The 23,973-nt window shown below is 41.8% G+C and overlaps 1 protein-coding gene across 32 annotated transcripts in view; it reads right to left on the bottom strand.

The window, feature by feature from the left end:
* The window catches only part of CELF2 (CUGBP Elav-like family member 2), a 633,688-nt gene that overhangs the window by 181,530 nt on the left and 428,185 nt on the right, over window positions 1-23,973 (bottom strand). For all 32 annotated transcript variants that reach the window (XM_063926831.1, XM_063926832.1, XM_063926834.1 and 29 more), the window contains exon 4: window positions 15,888-15,936. In XM_063926831.1, coding sequence (XP_063782901.1) covers window positions 15,888-15,936 — 49 coding nt within the window. The remainder of the gene's footprint in view (window positions 1-15,887; window positions 15,937-23,973) is intronic.

Raw genomic sequence — 23,973 nt, 5'->3', positions numbered from 1 at the left:
AGTCCCCACTGTCTTCCCTTGATGGCGGGCCCTCAGCCTGTCATGCCATACAGCAAGCCTTGTTACACCATGCTTCATCCCAGCAAAAATGAGCATGGCTACATCTGTAGCTTCCGAGCACCTATTATATTGGTTTGCTATCCCATTATATTCTGGATGCACCAAGTATAGTTTTGAAGACTATTAGTTGTTCTACTTCGGGATCTGGCAAAGAATCATGGGAGATGTAATTCAGCATCACAAGTTACAGTTATGCTTTAAAGTATCTTATTTTTTAAGCTAATCATTAAAATGTATATATATTTTTAAAGGTAAAGTATCAGGTTTTAATATTTTTATAAGCTATGCTCTGTGCTATAAAAAGCCTATACAAGCCACAGATGTTAAACAGATGTTTAATATTATATGATCATCGTAACTTTCAGAATAGCCTCCTGTTGAGACTGAGCATATTTACATAGGAAATGATAACAGTATTTTTTATTTATACTGTATGTATACAATATATATATATATATATATATACTTATAGTGATCTCTTTTTCAACAACATTTTGCAATTTTTACATTCTGATTGTCCTTCAACCTCTGCAATGGCGTGTTTATTTTTTCTTACATATTTATATTCTATTGGCCATTTTGCTAAACATTAAAAGAAACAAGATTTGGCCTGTGTATTCACTGCTGGAACCAAAAGGTAATTTAAAATTCATTACTAACACTAGAGTTATATTCAGTGTTTTAATAATGCATTGCAGTATTTCTTTCTGTTTCATGTTTGCATTAGTGAGAACTGAGACCTTGATTCTTGAAACCCTTTAAAAGCATTACTTTGGTAGGGTCACCTCAGAATTTGTACCATTCTTACACATATCCACTTATTTTAAATGTTAAATTATGTTGTAAAACATGTACATTTATTTAAAAGGAATACCATATCTATATGGTTTTTTTTTTCGGTATAGAAAGGCATGAGGTTACATTCCCTATAATATTGCAAATGCTCCCATCCAGTGATGTACGAGTATAAGATAACAGTGAGATGTGAAACGGGGGAGATAGAAGCAAATAGTGACTGTTAAATATTGCATTCGCCTTCACACTCAAAGGCAGAAACTACAAAAAGAGTAACTAATAGAATAGCAGGGAGACTTCTGGGTTCTTTTCAACTATCAAACTGTGTGGATCTTGACAACATTTGCCATAGAAGAAATAAAGCAGGACTGCAATTGTGCACCTGCTATATTACCAAGTGTACACTCTTGTTCTCTGCTGTTACCATAGTCTCTAAACTGCACATCCAAGTGTTCTAAAAAGTTTTACAAACAGTTAGTCTGACTCAAGCTAAATGCAATAAATATGCAATGAGGATTGACTTGTCTAACATCTTTTCTGTTTAGATCTAACAGTAGCAAACAAAAATAACCAAATATATATATATATATATATATTATACACTATATATATGTATATACAGTATGTGTATACACAGTATATAGGTCTTTCGCATCAGCCCCCCCCCCCACCTTCCCCAAGACTGCCTGTCCGTTTATGTCTTCCAATGTAAACAGCAAAATAACATCAATATTGTCATAGAAAGAGTGAGCGCCTTATGAAAAAAATCTAGTATGTCCATCAATACCCAAAATGGGATTTCAAACCAGTTACTTCTGCAAGGTTCATTATACAGTAAATAATTTGAAAAATGCAAAGTACTGTATCACAGCCTAACCTATGTAACGTTATTTAACACTCAATCCATTAATATTGATTAGAATGTTTTTTAACTACATGCACAGTAAACGATAGAGTGATAATTCTTAACACATATATTGACCTTGAGTTAATTTTCTTTTATAAACCTTGAATATGTTATCCTAATTGTAGTCTTTATCAATAATGAACAACACAGTAACTAAAGGTTATTGATTAATAATCTGCACATCATTACATGTAACAATATACTCCGCTGGCCAAATACAATGATCCAACTTCCATAAAGCGCAAAACACCATCTCACAGAAAACGCCATGGTGCATATTCTACTTAGGCTAGAAAAGAAATGTCATTTATCATTTGGGATATTATAAGTAAAATATACTGTGATATGAAAATGATTATATTTGCTATTTGTAATATAACAGTGCTTGATTAAGCTCTGATGCAGTCGCGATTTAGATGCAACTGGCTGATGTTTTTGAGACTTCACATGTGCTGAAGCCGCAGTGTGCATGTGTCGCGATGGTGCCACTGCTCCAGTCACAGTGCCATGTTCACCACGGCCCGATTGATAGGCTGCAGACGTTTCGAAATGGCAACACAGGAAGCGTTTGCCGAAAATGGAGGCTGCGTCAAAGCCAGCAACTGCGTCTTCATAGAAGTTGTGTTGGCCATTCTGAGGAGAAGTAGCAATGTTGATCCGATGCTGCATCTTTGGATGCAGGCAGTGGATGGGAAGTCGACAGTGGGCATCTTTTACACATGATGCCTCCTGCGGCATTTACATGTTTTTGCCCAGCTGCAGTGCACAAGGTGTGGCGGCAGCAACATTTGCGCGTACCTCTGAATCAGTACCCTTAAGTGGGTATCAAAATGGCACTGTTCAATACCCTTTTTACAAGCAAAATAATGTAACATGCTGAAGTGGTTAGAGGCTCATGCAATTACACATTACATTTAACACATTTTTGAGAAGATAGATTCAATAAAGTAAAGGAAAAGCTAGGAGCCCAAGCTCTCTTACTTCCACACTGAGGGGAATAATTATTTGTATTGCTGCGACAAGGTCTCTGATAGAAACCTGCCCAACGACAAGCGAAAAGCAAAGTGATCGCATTGTGAACACAGTACTTCCTGCTTTGCCCCTTCAGCTGCATTACTGCCCCTACACCTACTCACCCCTCTCTCTAAAAACAGGGAAGGTTAGTCCATAAGTATGGCACATCAAGAGGGGCTATTTGCTGTGACTAGGGCCACAGGGGGGCATTTATCAGAGCTTGGAGAGAGATAAAGTGCAATGAGATAAACTACTAACCAAACAGCTCCTAACACAGCCTATAAAATGACAGGGAGCTGATTGGTAATTTGGGGGACATGTCTATGACATGAAGAGTGATAAAGAGAGAGATAAAGTACCAACCAGTCAGCACCAAACTAACATTTTTCAAACACAGCCTGTAACATGACAGTTAGGAGCTTGTGACATGACAGTTAGGAGCGGATTGGTTGGTACTTTATATCTCTCTACTTTATCACTCTCCAAGACTTGGTACATCGCTACCCCCCGAATCTCTCTCAAAACTTTGATAGATCTCCCCCACAGTGTATAAGGACACATCTGTATCAACCTATTTTTATATATATGTAACCCTACCCTCAATACCTTGAACGAGAGCGGTCTATGTATTCTATTAAGGGATGGTTACCTAATAGCTGTGCCTCCACTCAAGCTATGTGTAGTATTTAACTACAGTTAAGGCTTGCTTGAGTAAGCCTGATCTCTATCCTTAGGGGATGATTCCCTTATATCATAGATATATTATCTAATACACCTGTCTCTTTCTTCCAGGATCTTCAGATCAACTTCCAGACGGACCACACACACATGGAAAGTATAACACTTTAATGACCAGTACCAAATGGATTAAGTATACATTAACATTTCATCAATTACACATTCCCCTTTAAGTCATTAATCCATGCTAACCCCCTGTCAATTAGGCCTATACACAGTACCTGCATGCAATACAACAAATCCTTTTTCTTTTCAAGACACCCTTAGGTGTTAGAGTGACCCGGGTACTCTTAATATGATAGTGCACTATAAGGGCCCATAAACTTCCTAAAAATAACAGCAGTTAATACAGAATGTCTGACACTATGTTTTAGTATCAACTATCAGTTCTCCCTTCAGTTAAAAAGAAAGATGTTTGGCTCAGTCTACTTATGGTAGCGATTACTTTCTCCTATAAGGTTACTTATAGTTTCTCCTTGGCAGATAACAGAAAGTATCTATTTAGCTCATAGATAGTAACATCAACAGTTGATTACCAAGGAATCTGTATCCTTTCCTCAGTAAAAATGTTACCGTAATTGTCCAGTATTAAACTAAACTCCTAAGAAGCTGGTATGATAAACCTTTGTTATGCTGCGTCCTTGTGTCCATTTGAAGTAGCTGATGCTTTCTATATTTCAGAGCATATATAGCTTTTCGATTCCTGTATGCCTCAAATTATTGTTGTCTCTTAGGATGAGTCTATATTAAATATATCTGCAAGAGATGGTTTCTCTTATCATAGTCACAGCGAGCTCAAATCCTTTTACTTTAAAACTAATAGTCTCTTACGTGTCAGTCCTTCTTACGGGTTCACGAATATACATATAACACAGTTGTATTAAAGTGCCACAAGCTAGTCCTTGAATCGGGATGATATTCTAATCCTTTGTGGCTAAGAGGCTTTAACATCCATCCAATGTCACTGTAGTATGGCTACCTTTAATGTCCTTGACTCTAATTCTGCTAATTCAGGGGCATAAATACACACATTAGGTGGCAGCTTTAGGGTGTTACTTTCTATTTAGAACTGCGGAACAATGTCTCTGGCTCTCCTTTGACTGATGTGATGCTGATATATGGGGGAGCTTTAAAACTATTTATGAAGCGTTAAACAGTTCAAGTTTCACTCCACTCCTCCTGTTACATATATATACCCAGTGCTTTCTACCTTCTCCTTAGCACTATGATTAAGCCATACCTGGAACTGTAATTATAGGTCATTCTGACTACTGTGACCCATTACTATCCTCCTGCTTAATAGCCATTATTGCGGCCTAGCCCTGGAGTCCTTAGTCCCAATATGAAATTGACTATGTACAATAGTCACCTATGGCTTGCTGTGCTTAGTGTAGGGGTAATATAAATGGCTGGATTATACACTCACACTTCTACCATCTAGTGATGCTGCTGCAGGCTGCTCCCCCGACTCCTCCCTTACACTTACAGCCACACAGAATGGAGCCTCTGCTGCTGGTCCTGGCTTCTTTGTTGTGGCTGTCAGAGTCTGTGCCGGTAATAGGAGGAACAATCTCTGTCTCCCTGTCATAGGTGCGCCCTTCCAATACTGCTGGGTGAGTTGACTAGCGCTGATGCCGGGTTCTATGAACAGTGCTGAGTCTCAATGCTGCTGTCACCACCTTTACAGTAAGGAAGCCCTGTTCTGGCTACACAGACTAAGCCCCCTCCGGCCGCCGCAATGTATACCGCTCAGCTCTAATGCGGGCGACGGCCGGGGCAGCAAAAACTATGTCCTCTCACCAAGGGATATGCAGTCTCTCCCTCAGCTACACTCACAGCACCTCTCCACCCCTCTCTAGTAGTCACATGACCCACTCTGAGGTGATGCTCCGCCCACTGGCAATCACCCCACTAGGTGATTGACAGTTAGGAGCACAAGGACATTAACCCTTTAGATACACTGTGAAACCATAAAATAAGCCTTAATTGTATTCACCACTACATTTACATCAATGTACATACAATTACATATCTGTGAACTGTATTATTTACCTCACAACATGCATACAGTATTACAACATCCATTAACTTTTATATATGAATAATATATATGCTTATACTCCATATTAGTCACCATATTATAACTACCTCAGTATAAGTGTTGTTTAAACCCTAAATCAGGGTTACATTTCTCCCCCTGGTGCATTGTCACTGTTTAACATCTTTAGGTGCCAATGCACCATCTACCTTACTCACTATGCTAAAATAGTATATATTCATTCACATCCATTAGCAAGCCACCTCATCTCAACCATTTTAACTGTTGGCCAAATAGGGAGGGTTGGAACTACATAGCCTTCATGCCTCCCAGGGATAGTGTTCTCTGATCGTGCTGGTTTCCCTAGCTCTTCTACACCTGATTTATTGACTTCTATTAGTACTGGACTTCGGATGGAAGATTTAAGAGATTGTGCTAGGGTAAAGTTATCATGTACCTCACTACGATTGTCACTGAGACTAGTTTCTTTCTCTGACGAAGCTTCTAAAGTTATCAAGTCTTTAGCATCTGAATTTTCCGTTTCTTGATCCTGGTACTGATTTACTCTACCATTGAATCTCGAGAGAGGTCGGTAATGTAAGGTTGTAGAAGGATGACATGGAGCTGGATCTCTCCCTTGCCTTTGTTCTGAATATGCACTTCCTTCATCAACCGCTTTTTCTCGTGGTTGATAACAATAACTGTATGATCCTCGTTGGTTTGGAGCAAATCGACTCCCTTTCACTGGTACTCCACCAATGCCAGTCACATTTGCTGCATGTACACCCTTTTCCCCTTCCAACACTTCAAATTCTACTTTCTCTCCATCTCCTACACTGTACAACAGTTTTAGGGGGTTATTCTTCGTTATGGATGTCCAATGTACAAATATGTCTTCTCCGGTGTCATGCCTTTTAATGAAGCCATAGCCTTTCTTCACATGGAACCATATTACTGTGCCAGTCATTTTAAAAGACATATACTGTGTCCCTTTACTATCAACTTTATTCATAGAAGATTGTCTCAGCAATATACCATCCACTACCTCAGTCTGTAATGCTATGTCCTTAGTATCCGGTCGCATAGAAAATTCATGGATACGGTCTTCAGGACAGTTGTGTAGGAAGTTGGCATCCTAGAGTATTTTATTCTCAGATTCTAGCTGAGACAGTCTTTCTTTCATTTCATTCAGACGAATATGATCCTCCTTTTCAGTTTCTTTACCCACTTCCAATAATTCAGACAACTCAGTTATTTTTGATTCCAGAGAATGAATATTGTCTTCCTGCTGCTGGTACATTATCAACTTTTGTTGCTCCTGATCCACTCTGGTTTGTCTTTCATCAGATGCCATGGTTTCCATCTCTCTCTGTATAAACCAAAGTTCTCTTTCAAGCTCTTCGTTCCTCTCATCAATTTTGGTGTTAAACATCTGTTCTTCTTTTAGCTTCCATCGGGTTTCATCTAGAACCTCCAACAACTGATAAATATGTTAAGACCTGTCCAGTGCTATATGTCTTATCACCTCTATCGGGGTCTGTAGATCCACTGGGCTATCTCTTCTTGTTGGTTCCTCAATGGAAGTTGGAAACAGGGAAAGCAGGTCCTTCTGTTGATCTTTTGGCAGAGCTAATACCAATTGTCCATGTTTCTTATAATCCTCAGCTATTTGCTTTAGCACAGATTCTAATTTCTGTATACCTACATCTATCTTCACTTCCCCTGGAACGCTCTCTTTCAGTGGTAGAACATTCTTATCTCCTTTCATTCCATAATCCATGTTAGCGACCAAAGTATGAGCAAGGTTGTCACTAACACCTCCCTCACTATCCTTTAGGTGGGGATCAAGTCTGACTTTCTTGTCCTTTGATTTTTTTCTTTCTCTTCTCCAACTCTACAGGGACATCTAATATTTTTTCATTTTCCACACCTAGGTTATTTACAAAAGTTCCCACAAACTTGCATGTCACCTCTTCCTTTAAGCCTGGTCCCTTATAGTACTCTTGTTTGTCCATACTTTTACATTCTCTAATGGCTTCAACTCTCCCAACTGATACAGCAATGGCTTTATGTCCAACCTTCTCCCTGTTCCTTTGCTTCTTTCCCATATTTGTATTTTATTTTTAGGGATGTGAGGACTTTATCAATAATAATTAATGGCAGCTGACACCTGTGGTGTAACAGGGCCTGAGTGTAACTTCTATCTCACGCGGTGCCTCCAAATGTAACCCTACCCTCAATACCTTGAACGAGAGCTGTCTATGTATTATATTAAGGGATGGTTACCTAATAGCTGTGCCTCCACTCAAGCTATGTGTAGTATTTAACTACCGTTAAGGCTTGCTTGAGTAAGCCTGATCTCTATCCTTAGGGGATGATTCCCTTATATCATAGATATATTATCTAATATACCTGTCTCTTTCTTCCAGGATCTTCAGATCAACTTCCAGACGGACCACACACACATGGAAAGTATAACACTTTAATGACCAGTACCAAATGGATTAAGTATACATTAACATTTCATCAATTACACATTCCCCTTTAAGTCATTAATCCATGCTAACCCCCTGTCAATTAGGCCTATACACAGTACCTGCATGCAATACAACAAATCCTTTTTCTTTTCAAGACACCCTTAGGTGTTAGAGTGACCCGGGTACTCTTAATATGATAGTGCACTATAAGGGCCCATAAACTTCCTAAAAATAACAGCAGTTAATACAGAATGTCTGACACTATGTTTTAGTATCAACTATCAGTTCTCCCTTCAGTTAAAGAGAAAGATGTTTGGCTCAGTCTACTTATGGTAGCGATTACTTTCTCCTATAAGGTTACTTATAGTTCCTCCTTGGCAGATAACAGAAAGTATCTATTTAGCTCATAGATAGTAACATCAACAGTTGATTACCAAGGAATCTGTATCCTTTCCTCAGTAAAAATGTTACCGTAATTGTCCAGTATTAAACTAAACTCCTAAGAAGCTGGTATGATAAACCTTTGTTATGCTGCGTCCTTGTGTCCATTTGAAGTAGCTGATGCTTTCTATATTTCAGAGCATATATAGCTTTTCGATTCCTGTATGCCTCAAATTATTGTTGTCTCTTAGGATGAGTCTATATTAAATATATCTGCAAGAGATGGTTTCTCTTATCATAGTCACAGCGAGCTCAAATCCTTTAACTTTAAAACTAATAGTCTCTTACGTGTCAGTCCTTCTTACGGGTTCACGAATATACATATAACACAGTTGTATTAAAGTGCCACAAGCTAGTCCTTGAATCGGGATGATATTCTAATCCTTTGTGGCTAAGAGGCTTTAACATCCATCCAATGTCACTGTAGTATGGCTACCTTTAATGTCCTTGACTCTAATTCTGCTAATTCAGGGGCATAAATACACACATTAGGTGGCAGCTTTAGGGTGTTACTTTCTATTTAGAACTGCGGAACAATGTCTCTGGCTCTCCTTTGACTGATGTGATGCTGATATATGGGGGAGCTTTAAAACTATTTATGAAGCGTTAAACAGTTCAAGTTTCACTCCACTCCTCCTGTTACATATATATACCCAGTGCTTTCTACCTTCTCCTTAGCACTATGATTAAGCCATACATGGAACTGTAATTATAGGTCACTCTGACTACTGTGACCCATTACTATCCTCCTGCTTAATAGCCATTTTTGCAGCCTAGCCCTGGAGTCCTTAGTCCCAATATGAAATTGACTATGTACAATAGTCACCTATGGCTTGCTGTGCTTAGTATAGGGGTAATATAAATGGCTGGATTATACACTCACACTTCTACCATCTAGTGATGCTGCTGCAGGCTGCTCCCCCGACTCCTCCCTTACACTTACAGCCACACAGAATGGAGCCTCTGCTGCTGGTCCTGGCTTCTTTGTTGTGGCTGTCAGAGTCTGTGCCGGTAATAGGAGGAACCCTCTCTGTCTCCCTGTCATAGGTGCGCCCTTCCAATACTGCTGGGTGAGTTGACTAGCGCTGATGCCGGGTTCTATGAACAGTGCTGAGTCTCAATGCTGCTGTCACCACCTTTACAGTAAGGAAGCCCTGTTCTGGCTACACAGACTAAGCCCCCTCCGGCCGCCGCAATGTATACCGCTCAGCTCTAATGCGGGCGACGGCCGGGGCAGCAAAAACTATGTCCTCTCACCAAGGGATATGCAGTCTCTCCCTCAGCTACACTCACAGCACCTCTCCACCCCTCTCTAGTAGTCACATGACCCACTCTGAGGTGATGCTCCGCCCACTGGCAATCACCCCACTAGGTGATTGACAGTTAGGAGCACAAGGACATTAACCCTTTAGATACACTGTGAAACCATAAAATAAGCCTTAATTGTATTCACCACTACATTTACATCAATGTACATACAATTACATATTTGTGAACTGTATTATTTACCTCACAACATGCATACAGTATTACAACATCCATTAACTTTTATATATGAATAATATATATGCTTATACTCCATATTAGTCACCATATTATAACTACCTCAGTATAAGTGTTGTTTAAACCCTAAATCAGGGTTTAAGGTAATGAAAAAGAAAGGAAAGATTTTAGTATTTATACTAAAATCTTTCCTTTCTTCTTTCATTACCTTAAAATACTATGGGGGTTATTCCGACCTGGACACAGCCACGCAACTGCAGCTTTGTGCGTGTACGTGACCTTACACATTGCGGATGCATCCAGGAAGGGTGCGGCCGCAGTGTGATTGACAGCAGTGGCCATTGTTGCTGCGCTGGGGGGCGGGTATTCCGAATGGGGGCAGTCCGGGACCGTGACATCACATGCAGCCTCTCCAGAAAAAAATGGCAGCAGACCGCTTGACAGAGGCGGCCTCACACATGCTGGGCGGCCTTGCCCTGTGCTGGGTGGCCCCCAGCATGTTAGGAGATAAACGCAGATCTGGCTGCATATGCAGCGATCTGCGTTCATCTCTAAATAAGGTCCTATATACTGTACAACAACGTCTATATAAAATTGTGAAGAAAACAAGAGCCTATTGGTAACTAAAGGCATTGATGGTTTGCACTGTGAGATATTCAGATCTGTAAAGCACAAATTACTAATTAGTAAGGCTGAGTGATTTCTTTTATAACTAAACATGCCTGACCATAATGACCTGCAGGAAGCAGTTTTCAAGTTTCATTAATTGAGAATTACGAGAAATTTCAAGAGTTATTATTTGACTACAACTTCCATGGGCAGCTGTTGTGTATGGTATCACAAGCAATGGAATCTTTTGTAACAATTGCTTCAGATAAAAATATAGTGAAATTATCAGTATAGAATAGGAATATCAAAAGAAATAAAGTATACACATACTAACATAATTAGGTGAAGTACTCCGTGTTGCACAGGTTTAAATTTTCCAGTTATTACGTTATCAATGAGTCGGATGTAACTGTCAACATATTAAAAATAATTAGCACCTTAGTAGCTCCTTGAACACACTCATGAGGTGGCTGCCCAGTGTTGATTTTGTTGCTACTATCTCAGGGATCTAGGGCTGCCCGCAGTCCCTGTTATTTACCTGCAATAGACTGCGGGCGCTAGGACCCAGCACGGCTCTGCACTTAGGCATAACCTCTGACCCAGCTATTCTGCCCACGTGCAGATTCCCAAGCAATCTTAATTGTAGCATTCTGGGATGGTCGCTGTGAAGTTAACTGAGCAACAGTGGTCGGGTGTCCAAGGGTCAAAAGTAAAACTTGGGGAGCCGAAGCCTGCTGCTAAGTGAATAATGGTGCGTGATGAAAGTCAGAGGGCGGGCAGTGAGAGACAGAGGGGGAGGCTAATTAGAGACAGTGAGGTAGGCTGATGAGACACAGGGGGGAGGCTGATGAGAGACAGAGAAGGAGGCTGATGAGAGACAAAGGGGGAGGCTGACACAGAGAGGGATGCTGAAAAACACAGCAGAGGATGCTGAGAGATACAGAAGGGGATGAGACACTGAAAAGACACTGAAGGTGAGGTGACACAGATAGGGAGACTGAAAGACATAGAGGGGATGCTAACACAGAGGGGGAGACTGAGAGAGGCTGAGAGACACAGGAAGGCTGTAAGAGGTTGAGAGATACAGTGTTAGTGGGAGGCTGAAAAGCACAGAGTGAGTGGGAGGCTGAGAGACACAGAGTGAGGGGGAGGCTAAGAAACACATGGGAGGGAGGCAAAGAGAAACAGTGGAGGGTTCTGGAGTTACAGGAGGCTGGAGGGATGGAGCAGGAGTCTGGAGAGACACAAGAGACAGGAGGCTGGAGTGGATACAGGAGGCAGGGTGTGAAACAGGAGGCACGAGTCTGGCTGAACCACTGTTGTATGATGATGACACTGGTTATATTCCTACACAAACAGGCATCTGCCGGACCACGTGATCTCCTACATGAATAATGAATGCCGACTGAAGACACTGAATGTCCAGGGAGGATCTGTTTCTTTAGAGGTTCCCCATTGCAGGGAAACCACCATATAGAAAAGGTGTACTTGGAATAGAATAGAGAGAAATAGGTGGTGTGTCACTCTGACAAGCCCCATTTTGAGTGTCCCCGCAAACTCACCCTGTCACCTAACAGACCTGTCCCCGCATACTCACCCTATCACCTACCAGACCTTACCACCTACTACTTGTTGTTGTGAGGCCACACCAACTTTTCCAGGAGCCCTCCCACTTCCTGTCATTGTGCCCCCCTGTCATTTTGTTCTGGATCCTCCTGTTTGTTTCATCAATGTATTTCTCAGCTATTGAGAGGGATAGGTCCTTTGCTGCCAAGTCTTCTGATGTTATTTTTTGTTTTATTATTCAGAGCTTGTGTTTTACAGTATGTACGGTAAGTACCAAAAATTAGGACTCTCTCTTCTCCATCAGCCTGATTGCTCTTTATTCTCCATTCGCTGGCTGCACTTTCTTCTCCATCTGCCTGGCTTTTCTTAAAGTTGTTCTCAGTCTACAGGGATAGATTGCTACTACATTTACCACAGATTATGTTTTAACCTGTGGTCTTTTATATTACAAAATCACTGGAATCTATTATTATGGCTAGTTAGTTAGTTAGTTACTTCAAAATCCTTTTTTTACTAAATTTTACTATAAAGAAATATGTTTAAATAGAATATACTCAACCTGAATAAACTGTATATGTCTATTTCATCAGTGAGGGCTAGTAGGCTATCCTTTAAGCAGCAGTATTTTTTACTGTTCCTATGGTAGTAGGTTAAGAGGGACAGCAGATTGCAAATATATTTTTCATTTGTGTCTGTTCCCCTTCTAAACATGGTGTCAGGATGTTATTATCAGAGGGAAGAGCGGGAAAGAGGGAACCTCACCCGTGTAGTATTCTTAACTGCTTTGAACTCCAAAGCCCAAGTGGTAAATCCACCACTGCTAATACCCCTTTCACACCACAATCCCAGGTTTGAGTCTGAATCTGTATAAGAAGTGCTATGATGCAGTGTGCGCTGTACTTCATATACAGATTCAGGTGCAGATGTACTAATGCTTGGAGAGTGATAAAGTGGAGACAGATAAAGTACCAGCCAATAAGCTCTTAACTGCCATGGCACAGGCGGTGTGTGAGAAATGACAGTCGGGAGCTGGTTGGTTGATAGTTTATGTCTCTCCACTTTATCACTCTCCAAGGCTCTGTTCGTCTACTCTTCAGATTCAGTCGTACACAGATATTCAAGTGCCACATATCACATTAAACCAGTGCAGTCTTGGGAAGAGGATTTCCTGGATTGAGAGTAACGTGCACATTCATACAAAAACTGCGAAAAAGACACTTACCACAACTCACTCATTGGGGGATATTCAATTGTTTGAAAAGTCGGTTGGGTGTCTGTTTTTTCCTTTCTATTAGATAGGGGGGAAAAAAGACCCCCCCTTTTGATTTTTCAAAAATTGAATACCTTCCATAATGTTTTCCAGTTCTAAACAGAATGCATCCTGCCACTGTACTTTGCATGCTGCCTGTATCATATTTGCTTTTTGGGATTTCCTTTCGGAACATCCTGTCACACAAATTAGCGCCAAAGCTTTCATTTGTGTATGTGCGCTCAGAGGCTATATTCAATTTGCACACACTTTTCTTGAGTAATCAGCAGGAGATATCAACTTAATGCTCATTAAAAACATGTGTTTCATAACAGCTTAGTGCATCTGTTATCCAATTCATCTAAAATCAAGTTGAGAGAAAACAGAACACCATACGCTTTTTGGAACTTTTACCTCGAACCTGATTAGGTGATGGAAGCGTGCACAGGCCTGCAAAGTTTTTTGGGGAAAAAGACCATTCTACAAATGGGATGCAGTTAATTTGTTAGCTGTGGGGATCCCAGCGCTCAGGATACCGACACCGGAATCCCAATAGCTGGCCATGCCGACAGCTAGAATCCCGGCGCTCAGGCTCTATTCCCACTTGTCGGTGTCCACGACACCAATAGAGTGGGAATAAAACCTGTGGCGAATGCAGCGAGCCACCGAGCCTGCAAAGGGACTCTTTGCGCTTGCCCCGCCACTTGTATACTGGCGGCTGGGATGCCGTTGTCGGTATACTGACAGCCGGCATCAAGGCCACCAGTAAATCATACTGATCCCCTACAAACTAGCAGAAGGACAGGAGTCTGGAAGCACCATCACAAGACAGGTAGACTAGATTATATTATATATATAATATAATGTATATATTAGGTAGGATTGCCATACTACTTTCTGCATGTCGCAATAAAAATCGAGACTGAGTAGACCAGTCAACATCTTTGGCAATCTTTAACTGCCCCATTTGGGTGAAACTGTGCCTCCTGCTTTTTAGCTGACATGATCAGTATTGTTGTTTTTCTGACATCCATGTCAAGGTGTACTGTGCTTTTAGATATTCTCTGTAGCAAACCAGTGTTGTAATGTATGGTTATTTTTTGCCTTACTGTCGGACAAGTCTGTCCCTTCTCCGCTGACCTCTTTCACGAATGAGGAGTTTCACCCACAGAAATGCCTCCCACTGGAGGTTTTTGTCTTTGTACACCATTCTCTTTAAATTCTAGAGACCAGCATGTGTGCAAATCCCAGCAAATCAGCAGCATCTGAGCTGCTGAAACTCCCCCATATGATACTAACAAACATTTCATGGTCAAACAAAGGCACTTACACTAGTATAACAAATCTGGCATATATCGGGTCACCGCAGTATCTGCCCCCCAACCCTTGCCACTCTGCTCTTCCCCTTCTGTGGCTGGTCCCATCCCCTCCCTGCTATACTTCTCCTCCTCCTGATCCCTTATTTATGCCACCACAAGGAATCCACTGTGTCTCACATAAAACAGAAGCAGTGCAAGGCAGGAAAAAAAAGCGCAAAAAAACTTACAGTACAAAACACTGCATCCAAGCTATATATTGCAAGCATTGCTGACATTCAGTCATCATAATATCCTCAAGCAGGGCTGCCATCAAAAAAATTATGGGGCCCAGGACTGGCCAAATAGGCAGGGCTCCCCAAAAATAAATAAATAAAGAAAATAAAAATAATATATATATATATATATATATAAAAAATAAATAAAATAAAAAAATAAATACATATTTAAAAATAATAATAATTCCTATGCCCCCATCATCATATTATTCAATGCCCAACACAGTATTGCCCCAGTACCTGTAATGGGGTTCTAATCATTTTCAGGGGTTCTGCTCATCCTCCTCCCTTCCCTGCAGCCTGCTTCTTGTAAAACTATTGAAAATGTCCCTCCTTAAAAATGGCCGCCGCCTCAGAGGAGACAGTTATTAAAGATACTAGAGCCTCCTCTAGTATCTTTAATAACTGTCTCCTCTGAGGCGGCGGCCATCTTAAGAGGGACATTTTCAATAGCCTGCTTGCACTGGGCAGTGGGCAAATACACAGAGGCACTGGCAGGGGCAGACAGGCGGTGGCGAGCGGGCAGCAGCATGAGCGGACTGGACCCTCCCCTCTCTGTCAGAGAGGCAAGGCCCAGGACGACTGTGCCCGCAGCACCCCCCTGATGGCGGCCCTGCCCTCAAGAGCAGCATTGTCTGAACTCAAAGGTTCAAAATCATTGTCAGCAATGGGGAGGGGATGAAAGTATAAGTGAGCGAGGGAAAGTACATGTAGTTTAACACACAGCAAATTTTAAATAGTTTTGTAAACATTTTGTAATGGGTCCTTTTCTTTTTTGTATCAATTGAATTTACTGACTCTGCACTTAACAAAATAAAAAGATAGTGAAGTATTTGCTTAAAATTATAATTACTTGTGAATTACAAAATATGTAACCAATCAAATATTAAACTTACCATTTGACTTTTCACTATCTGCAGGTTTCATCTGAATAGGATGATGCATCTAAAATAAAATGTAAGACGTTATTAGTTTTCTAGTAAAACATAATCTATCGAGAGAAGGCCAAATAAATACAATTAACATCAGTATTTTCAACCAGGTGTTTGATTACATTCTTCTCTGTTAACCCAGATCCTCCAATATTGGGGCAGATGTATTAACCTGGAGAAGGCATAAGGAAGTGATAAACCAGTGATAAGTACAAGGTGATAAACGCACCAGCCAATCAGCTCCAATATGCAAATTGACAGGAGCTGACTGGCTGGTGCATTTATCACCTTGCACTTTTCACTGGTTTATCACTTCCTTATGCCTTCTCTAGGTTAATATATCTGCCCCAAAGTACAAAATGCTCTGTTCCCAAGCTTCTCAATTAATCTATTATAGCAAATACTGTAACTGTGTGAACAAAATAAATTCACTAAATGTATTTATTTATTAACAGTTTCTTATATAGTGCAGCATATTCTGTGTGTTTTCAAAACTGTATTACCAACAAGGAAAATATTTTTGCTACATTAACTACCCTCCATCTCCCGCCCCCTAATCAGAGTCTGAGGACTGCATTACATAGCCAATTTCCTGTGGCTCTGTCAATGAATAAACTATCTGGTGTGGTCACATGGGATGCTTTTGGTGAGACACAGTTGCATCCCATGCAACCATGTCTGCTGCTTAATCCCCTGAAAATTTCAAAGTAGATCCATTCTTGAATATGTATAGAACAGATCTCCTTTTTCTCCTGTAACTCAGTGCAGTGATGTAGCAGTCTGTGAGCAACATCAGCACTGACAGATTTGTGCCTCAGAATGCTAAGTGCATGAGATTTTGTAGTGCATGCACCGACAGGTGAAGTAAAATCTTGTGCAAAGAGGGTAACTTTGCACTCTTAGAGGGAGAGTTATTAAACATGGAGAGATAAAGTGCGGGATGTATTAACATACATCACCGCCCCTCGCAGCGATGTTGATCGCATATGTACTATCATATGCAATCAACATTGCAATGCAGTGATGGAGGCACCCCGCGATACCTGTGAGGTGCTGTGCGGGGGGTCTCTGTCACCTCCCCGGCTCTCCGCACTCCACCCACGCTGGGAAGCAGCAGCAGCCTGTCCCCGGCACCTCCTCCTCCCCCCTGAAGCCAGAAGGACCCTCGGCTGCGTTGATAGGGGAAGGAGGAGTTTACCTTCCGGGTCCAGGCTTCCTGGAGGAAGGTATGCAAGGGGAGAGGGGGGGTCAGCGTCTGCGGTGGGGGGCGGCGGGTTGTGGCGGCTGGCAATAAGAAGCCCATAGGCTTCTATAGGGTATTGCCATCCAATGATGGCGATACCCTGGGCGGTGAAAATGCGTCAGCCGGGTCTTAGTACATTTGAAGATGCGGTAAAACCCCCGACAACGAGATGTGCACCGTAAATTATTCGGGTTTTGTGTTTTGTTTTGGATACGGTTCCGCGACCGTGTTTTGGATTCGGACGCGTTTTGGCAAAACCTCCCTTAAAATTTTTTGTCGGATTTGGGTGTGTTTTGGATTCGGGTGTTTTTTTTCCAAAAACCCCTCAAAAACAGCTTAAATCATAGAATTTGGGGGTTATTTTGATCCTATAGTATTATTAACCTCAATAACCATAATTTCCACTCATTTCCAGTCTTTTCTGAACACCTCACACCTCACAATATTATTTTTAGCCCTAAAATTTGCACCGAGGTCGATGGATGACTAAGCTAAGTGACCCAAGTGGGGGGCACAAACACCTGGCCCATCTAGGAGTGGCACTGCAGTGTCAGACAGGATGGCACTTAAAAAAATTGGTCCCAAACATCACATGATGCAAAGATAAACAAACAAAAAAGAGGTGCAAGATTGAATTGTTCTTGGGCCCTCCCACCCACCCTTATGTTGTATAAACAGGACATGCACACTTTAACAAACCCATCATTTCAGCCACAGGGTCTGCCACACGACTGTGGCTGAAATGACTGGTTGGTTTGGGCCCCACCAAAAAAAGAAGCAATCAATCTCTCCTTGCTCAAACTGACTCTACAGAGGCAAGATGTCCACCTCATCATCATCCTCCGATTCCTCACCCCTTTCACTGTCTACATCCCCCTCCTCAAAGAGTATTAATTCGTCCCCACTGGAATCCACCATCCTGTGTACTTTCTGGAGGCAATTGCTGGTGAATGTCTCCACGGAGGAATTGATTATAATTCATTTTGATGAACATCATCTTCACCACATTTTCTGGAAGTAACCTCGTACGCCGATTGCTGACAAGGTGAGCAGCTGCACTAAACACTCTTTCGGAGTACACACTGGAGGGGGGGGGGGGGGCAACTCAGGTAAAATAAAGCCAGTTTGTGCAAGGGCCTCCAAATTGCCTCTGTTTCCTGCCAGTATACGTACGGACTGTCTGACGTGCCTACTTGGATGCGGTCACTCATATAATCCTCCACTATTCTTTCAATGGTGACATAATCATATGCAGTGACAGTAGACATGTCAGTAACCGTTTGCAGGTCCTTCAAGCCGGACCAGATGTCAGCACTCGCTCCTGACTGCCCTGCATCACTGCCAGCGGGTGGGCTCGGAATTCTTATCCTTTTCCTCGCAGTCCCAGTTGCGGGAGAATGTGAAGGAGGAGCTGTTGACGGGTCACGTTCCACTTGAGTTGACAATTTTCTCACCAGCAGGTCTTTGAACTTGAGACTTGAGTCTGCCAGAAAGAGAGATACAACGTAGGCTTTAAACCTAGGATCGAGCACGGTGGCCAAAATGTAGTGCTCTGATTTCAACAGATTGACCACCCGTGAATCCTGGTTAAGCGAATTAAGGGCTCCATCCAGAAGTCCCACATGCCTAGCATAATCGCTTCGTTTTAGCTCCTCCTTCAATCTCTCCAGCTGCTTCTGCAAAAGCCTGATGAGGGGAATGACCTGTCTCTGGCTGGCAGTGTCTGAACTGACTTCACGTGTGGCAAGTTCAAAGGGTTGCAGAACCTTGCACAACGTTAAAATCATTCTCCACTGCGCTTGAGTCACGTGCATTCCCCATCCTTTGCCTATATCGTAGGCAGATGTATAGGCTTGAATGGCCTTTTGCTGCTCCTCCATCCTCTGAAGCATATAGAGGATTGAATTCCACCTCGTTACCACCTCTTGCTTCAGCTGATGGAGGGGCAGTTCAGGAGTGTTTGCTGGTGCTCCAGTCTCTGGCACGCGGTGGCTGAATTCTTCTGGCCACCAGCATCTCTTGCACGCCACTGTCATTTTTAAAAAAATTCTGCACCACCAAATTAATTGTATGTGCAAAACATGGGACGTGCTGGAATTTGCCCACATGTAATGCACGCACAATATTGGTGGCATTGTCCGATGTCACAAATCCCCAGGAGAGTCCAATTGGGGTAAGCCAATCTGCGATGATATTCCTCAGTTTCCATAAGAAGTTGTCAGCTGTGTGCCTCTTATGGAAAGTGGTGATACAAAGCGTAGCCTGCCTAGGAACGAGTTGGCATTTGCGAGATGCTGCTACTGGTGCCGCCGCTGCTGTTCTTGCTGCGGGAGGCAATACATCTACCCAGTGGGTTGTCACAGTCGTATAGTCCTGAGCCTGCCTTGCTCCACTTGTCCACATGTCCATGGTTAAGTGGACATTGGGTACTACTGCATTTTTTAGGACACTAGTGACTCTTTTTCTGACGTCTGTGTACATTCTCGGTATCGCCTGCCTAGAGAAGTGGAACCTAGATGGGATTTGGTACCGGGGACACACTACCTCAAGAAATTCTCTAAGTCCCTGTGAACTAACGGTGGATACCGGATGCACGTCTAACACCAACACAGCTTCCAAGGCCTGAGTTATCTGCTTTGCAACAGGATGACTGCTGTGATATTTCATCTTCCTCGCAAAGGACTGTTGGACAGTCAATTGCTTACTGGAAGTAGTACAAGTGGTCTTCCGACTTCCCCTCTGGGATGACGATCGACTCCCAGCAGCAACAACAGCAGCACCAGCAGCAGTAGGCGTTACACTCAAGGATCCATCGGAGGAATCCCAGTTAGGAGAGGACTCGTCAGACTTGCCAGTGACATGGCCTGCAGGACTATTGGCATTCCTGTCTAAGGAGGAAATTGACATTGAGGGAGTTGGTGGGGTGGTTTGCAGGAGCTTGGGTACAAGGGATTTAGTTGTCAGTGGACTGCTTCCGCTGTCACCCAAAGTTTTTGAACTTGTCAATGACTTCTGATGAATGTGCTCCAGGTGACGTATAAGGGAGGATGTTCCTAGGTGGTTAACATCCTTACCCCTACTTATTACAGCTTGATAAAGGCAATACATGGTTTGACACCTGTTGTCCGCATTTCTGTTAAAATAATTCCACACCGAATAGGTGATTCTTTTGGTATTTTGACCAGGCATTTCAATGGCCATATTCATCCTACGGACAACAGGTGTCTCCCCGGGTGCCTGACTTACACAAACTACCTCACCATCAGAATCCTCTTGTCAATTTCCTCCTCAGCGCCAGCAACACCCATATCCTCATCCTGGTGTACTTCAACAGTGACATCTTCAATTTGACTATCAGGAACTGGACTGTGGGTGCTCCTTCCAGCACTTGCAGGGGGCGTGCAAATGGTGGAAGGAGCCATCTCTTCCCGTCCAGTGTTGGGAAGGTCAGGCATCGCAACCGACACAATTAGACTCTCCTTGGGGATTTGTGATTGAGAAGAACGCACAGTTCTTTGCTGTGCTTTTGCCAGCTTAACTCTTTTCATTTTTCTAGCCGGAGGATGAGTGCTTCCATCCTCATGTGAAGCTGAACCACTAGCCATGAACATAGGCCAGGGCCTCAGCCGTTCCTTGCCACTCTGTGTCGTAAATGGCATATTGGCAAGTTTACGCTTCTCCTCAGACGCTTTTAATTTAGATTTTTGGGTAATTTTACTGAACTTTTGTTTTTTGGATTTTACATGCTCTCTACTATGACATTGGGCATCGGTCTTGGCAGACGACGTTTATGGCATTTCATCATCTCTGCCATGACTAGTGGCAGCAGCTTCATCACTAGGTGGAAGTGGATCTTGATCTTTCCCTATTTTACCCTCCACATTTTTGTTCTCTATTTTTTAACGTGTGGAATTATATGCCAGTAATATTATTATATCAATAGCAATGGCCTACTGTACTGTACTACTATATACTGCTCACAATAATGCAGCACAGATATGGATACTTGAAGTGACATGGAGCTGCAAGATACAGCAATGGCCTACTGTACTGTACAACTATATACTAGTGGTCACCAAAATGCTGCACTGTACTACTATATATACTGCTCACAACAATGCAGCACAGATATGGATACTTGAAGTGACACGGAGCTGCAAGATACAACAATGGCCTACTGTACTGTATAACTATATACTGGTAGTCACCAAAATGCTGCACTGTACTACTATATATACTGCTCACAACAATGCAGCACAGATATGGATACTTGAAGGGACACGGAGCTGCAAGATACAGCAATGGCCTACTGTACTGTACAACTATATACTGTTGGTCACCAAAATGCTGCAATGTACTACTATATATACTGCTCACAACAATGCAGCACAGATATGGATACTTGAAGTGACACGGAGCTGCAAGATACAGCAATGGTATACTGTACTGTACAACTATATACTGTTGGTCACCAAAATGCTGCACTGTACTACTATATATACTGCTCACAACAATGCAGCACAGATATGGATACTTGAAGTGACACGGAGCTGCAAGATACAGCAATGGCCTACTGTACTGTACAACTATATACTGTTGGTCACCAAAATGCTGCACTGTACTACTATATATATATATATAGAATATACTGGTCACACAACAATGCAGCAGATATTGAGCACTGATCAGGATACTGTCTAGAACTGAGTCTGACACGGAGCTGCAAGATACAGCAATGGCCTACTGTACTGTACTAATATAATATACTGGTGGTCCCCACAATGCAGCACACTGAGCACAGATATTTGCAGCACACTGAGCACAGATATGGAGCTTTTCAGGCAGAGAACGTAGCCAAGTCCTCTCCGTTCTGTCTCCAATGCACGAGTGAAAATGGCGGCGACGCGCGGCTCTTTATATGGAATACGAATCTCGCAAGAATCCGACAGCGGGATGATGATGTTCGGCCTCATTCGGGTTAACCGAGCAAGGCGGGAAGAAGATCCGAGGCTGCCTCGGACCCGTGAAAAACACGTGAAGTTCGGGGGGGTTCGGATCTCGACGAACCGAACCCGCTCATCTCTAGTTTAAATGCATTTTTCCCTTAGTACATCCCTCCCAAAGTGTATAGAACTATCCAATCAACTTCTGTCATTTTACAGGCTGTGTTTTAAAAATTACAAGAGCTGATTGGTTTGTACTTTATCTATTTCCAAGGGGAGGTGGTGGGGGATTTCACCCTCCTGCACCATTTTCTGGATTGGACACATACACAGTCAGTGGAAAATCGTGATATTCATCTGATTCAGAATCAGCTCCATGGTATCCACAACAAAAATATTTGCCATAATTACTGCAATCATCAAATGTACTCTATATAGGTTGGTGTCAGTTTTCAACACACAAGTAAATTGTACATAACCAATGTTAACACATGCCTATTTTTTAAACAGAAGGCAGCGGAGACGTAACAACAGAACGAAAAACACATCTTATCGTCAATTTAAGGATATTGATAAAAAATGTGTGAAGTTTTCCTAGACATATTTTTCTATATTCCTAAAATATATAGATCTTCAAGATTCTAAAATGCATACATATAAAATAGATGTATTTATTTATATACAAACAAGATAGTTTTACTCAATTCAGAAAAGACAAATGCAATGTCAGATATTTAACTCCTTAAGTGCTGCCTAGACGTTTAACACATATTTGTGTATGCTCTCCGTACAGAATAAGCTGGGTACTGATGCTGAAAAGCCTAATAGGGATCAATATATTCAACACTGCAGAATAAATTACACTACAAAGATTGCATTTCTTCCACTAGTAATACCAAGAAATAAGTGCATTTACTGACATAGAAAGACAAGCATAGGTTTTGATATAAATAAATAACAGCAACGACAATGTTGTTCAATGAAAACACCATTGTTCACTTACCACAGTTCAGCGAATAGAGGTGAACAGTGTCTCCCATCAAATGGGATATTATCGCACGCTTAGTATACCTGAGACAAAATCAGATGTTTTTCCCTAGCTTACCCCACCATTAAACTATTTGTTATGTGTGTGTGTGTGTGTGTGTGTGTGTGTGTGTGTGTGTGTGTGTATGTGTATATATATATATATATATATATATATATATATTATACAGAGAGCCCAGAATTTTTTAGTTCATTCACCTCTATACATCAGAACATACATAAATCATGGGTTTTTAGTTCATGGATTGTACAATACACTTAAGCTTGCAGCCCAACTTCACGGGACCCCATCTCACTGCAAGTCTTACTCTATCACCTTGGCTTTTATATATATATATATATATATATATATAACAGCTCCCAATAAGGAACAGCGGCACTCGAGGATTTGTGCAATCACAGACGTGTATTCAGGGTACACATAAAGCCAACGTTTCGGGGCCTACATGCCCCTTTGTCAAGGTGTGTAACCAAAAAACACTTGTAATGCACTGTATGCCTTACAAGTATGTATGTAATGCACTGTATGCCTTACTAAAATTTCAGTGTGCCTGCTGCATGATCCATAGCTTAGCAGTTGATTAAACCTAAAACATTTTTCTTGTTCTTTGACTTGCACTGAAGAAATTAATGATACTGTACTGTACCTAGTAATATCAAATAACATTTATTCCATATGAAATAGATCCATGGTAAATAAAATAAAATATATTTCTGGACATCTACATCATGCAGTACTGTCTGAATAGTTATTAAGGACCACTGAGGAACAAACGAACAAAACAAACCTAAACAGAAATCAGAGCCTCTAAATATT

This window comes from Pseudophryne corroboree, chromosome 6 (genome assembly GCF_028390025.1).
Source record: "Pseudophryne corroboree isolate aPseCor3 chromosome 6, aPseCor3.hap2, whole genome shotgun sequence".
Taxonomy (NCBI): domain Eukaryota; kingdom Metazoa; phylum Chordata; class Amphibia; order Anura; family Myobatrachidae; genus Pseudophryne; species Pseudophryne corroboree.
Note: the sequence above shows the minus strand (reverse complement) of the source record. Positions and strands in the feature narration are given on the sequence as shown.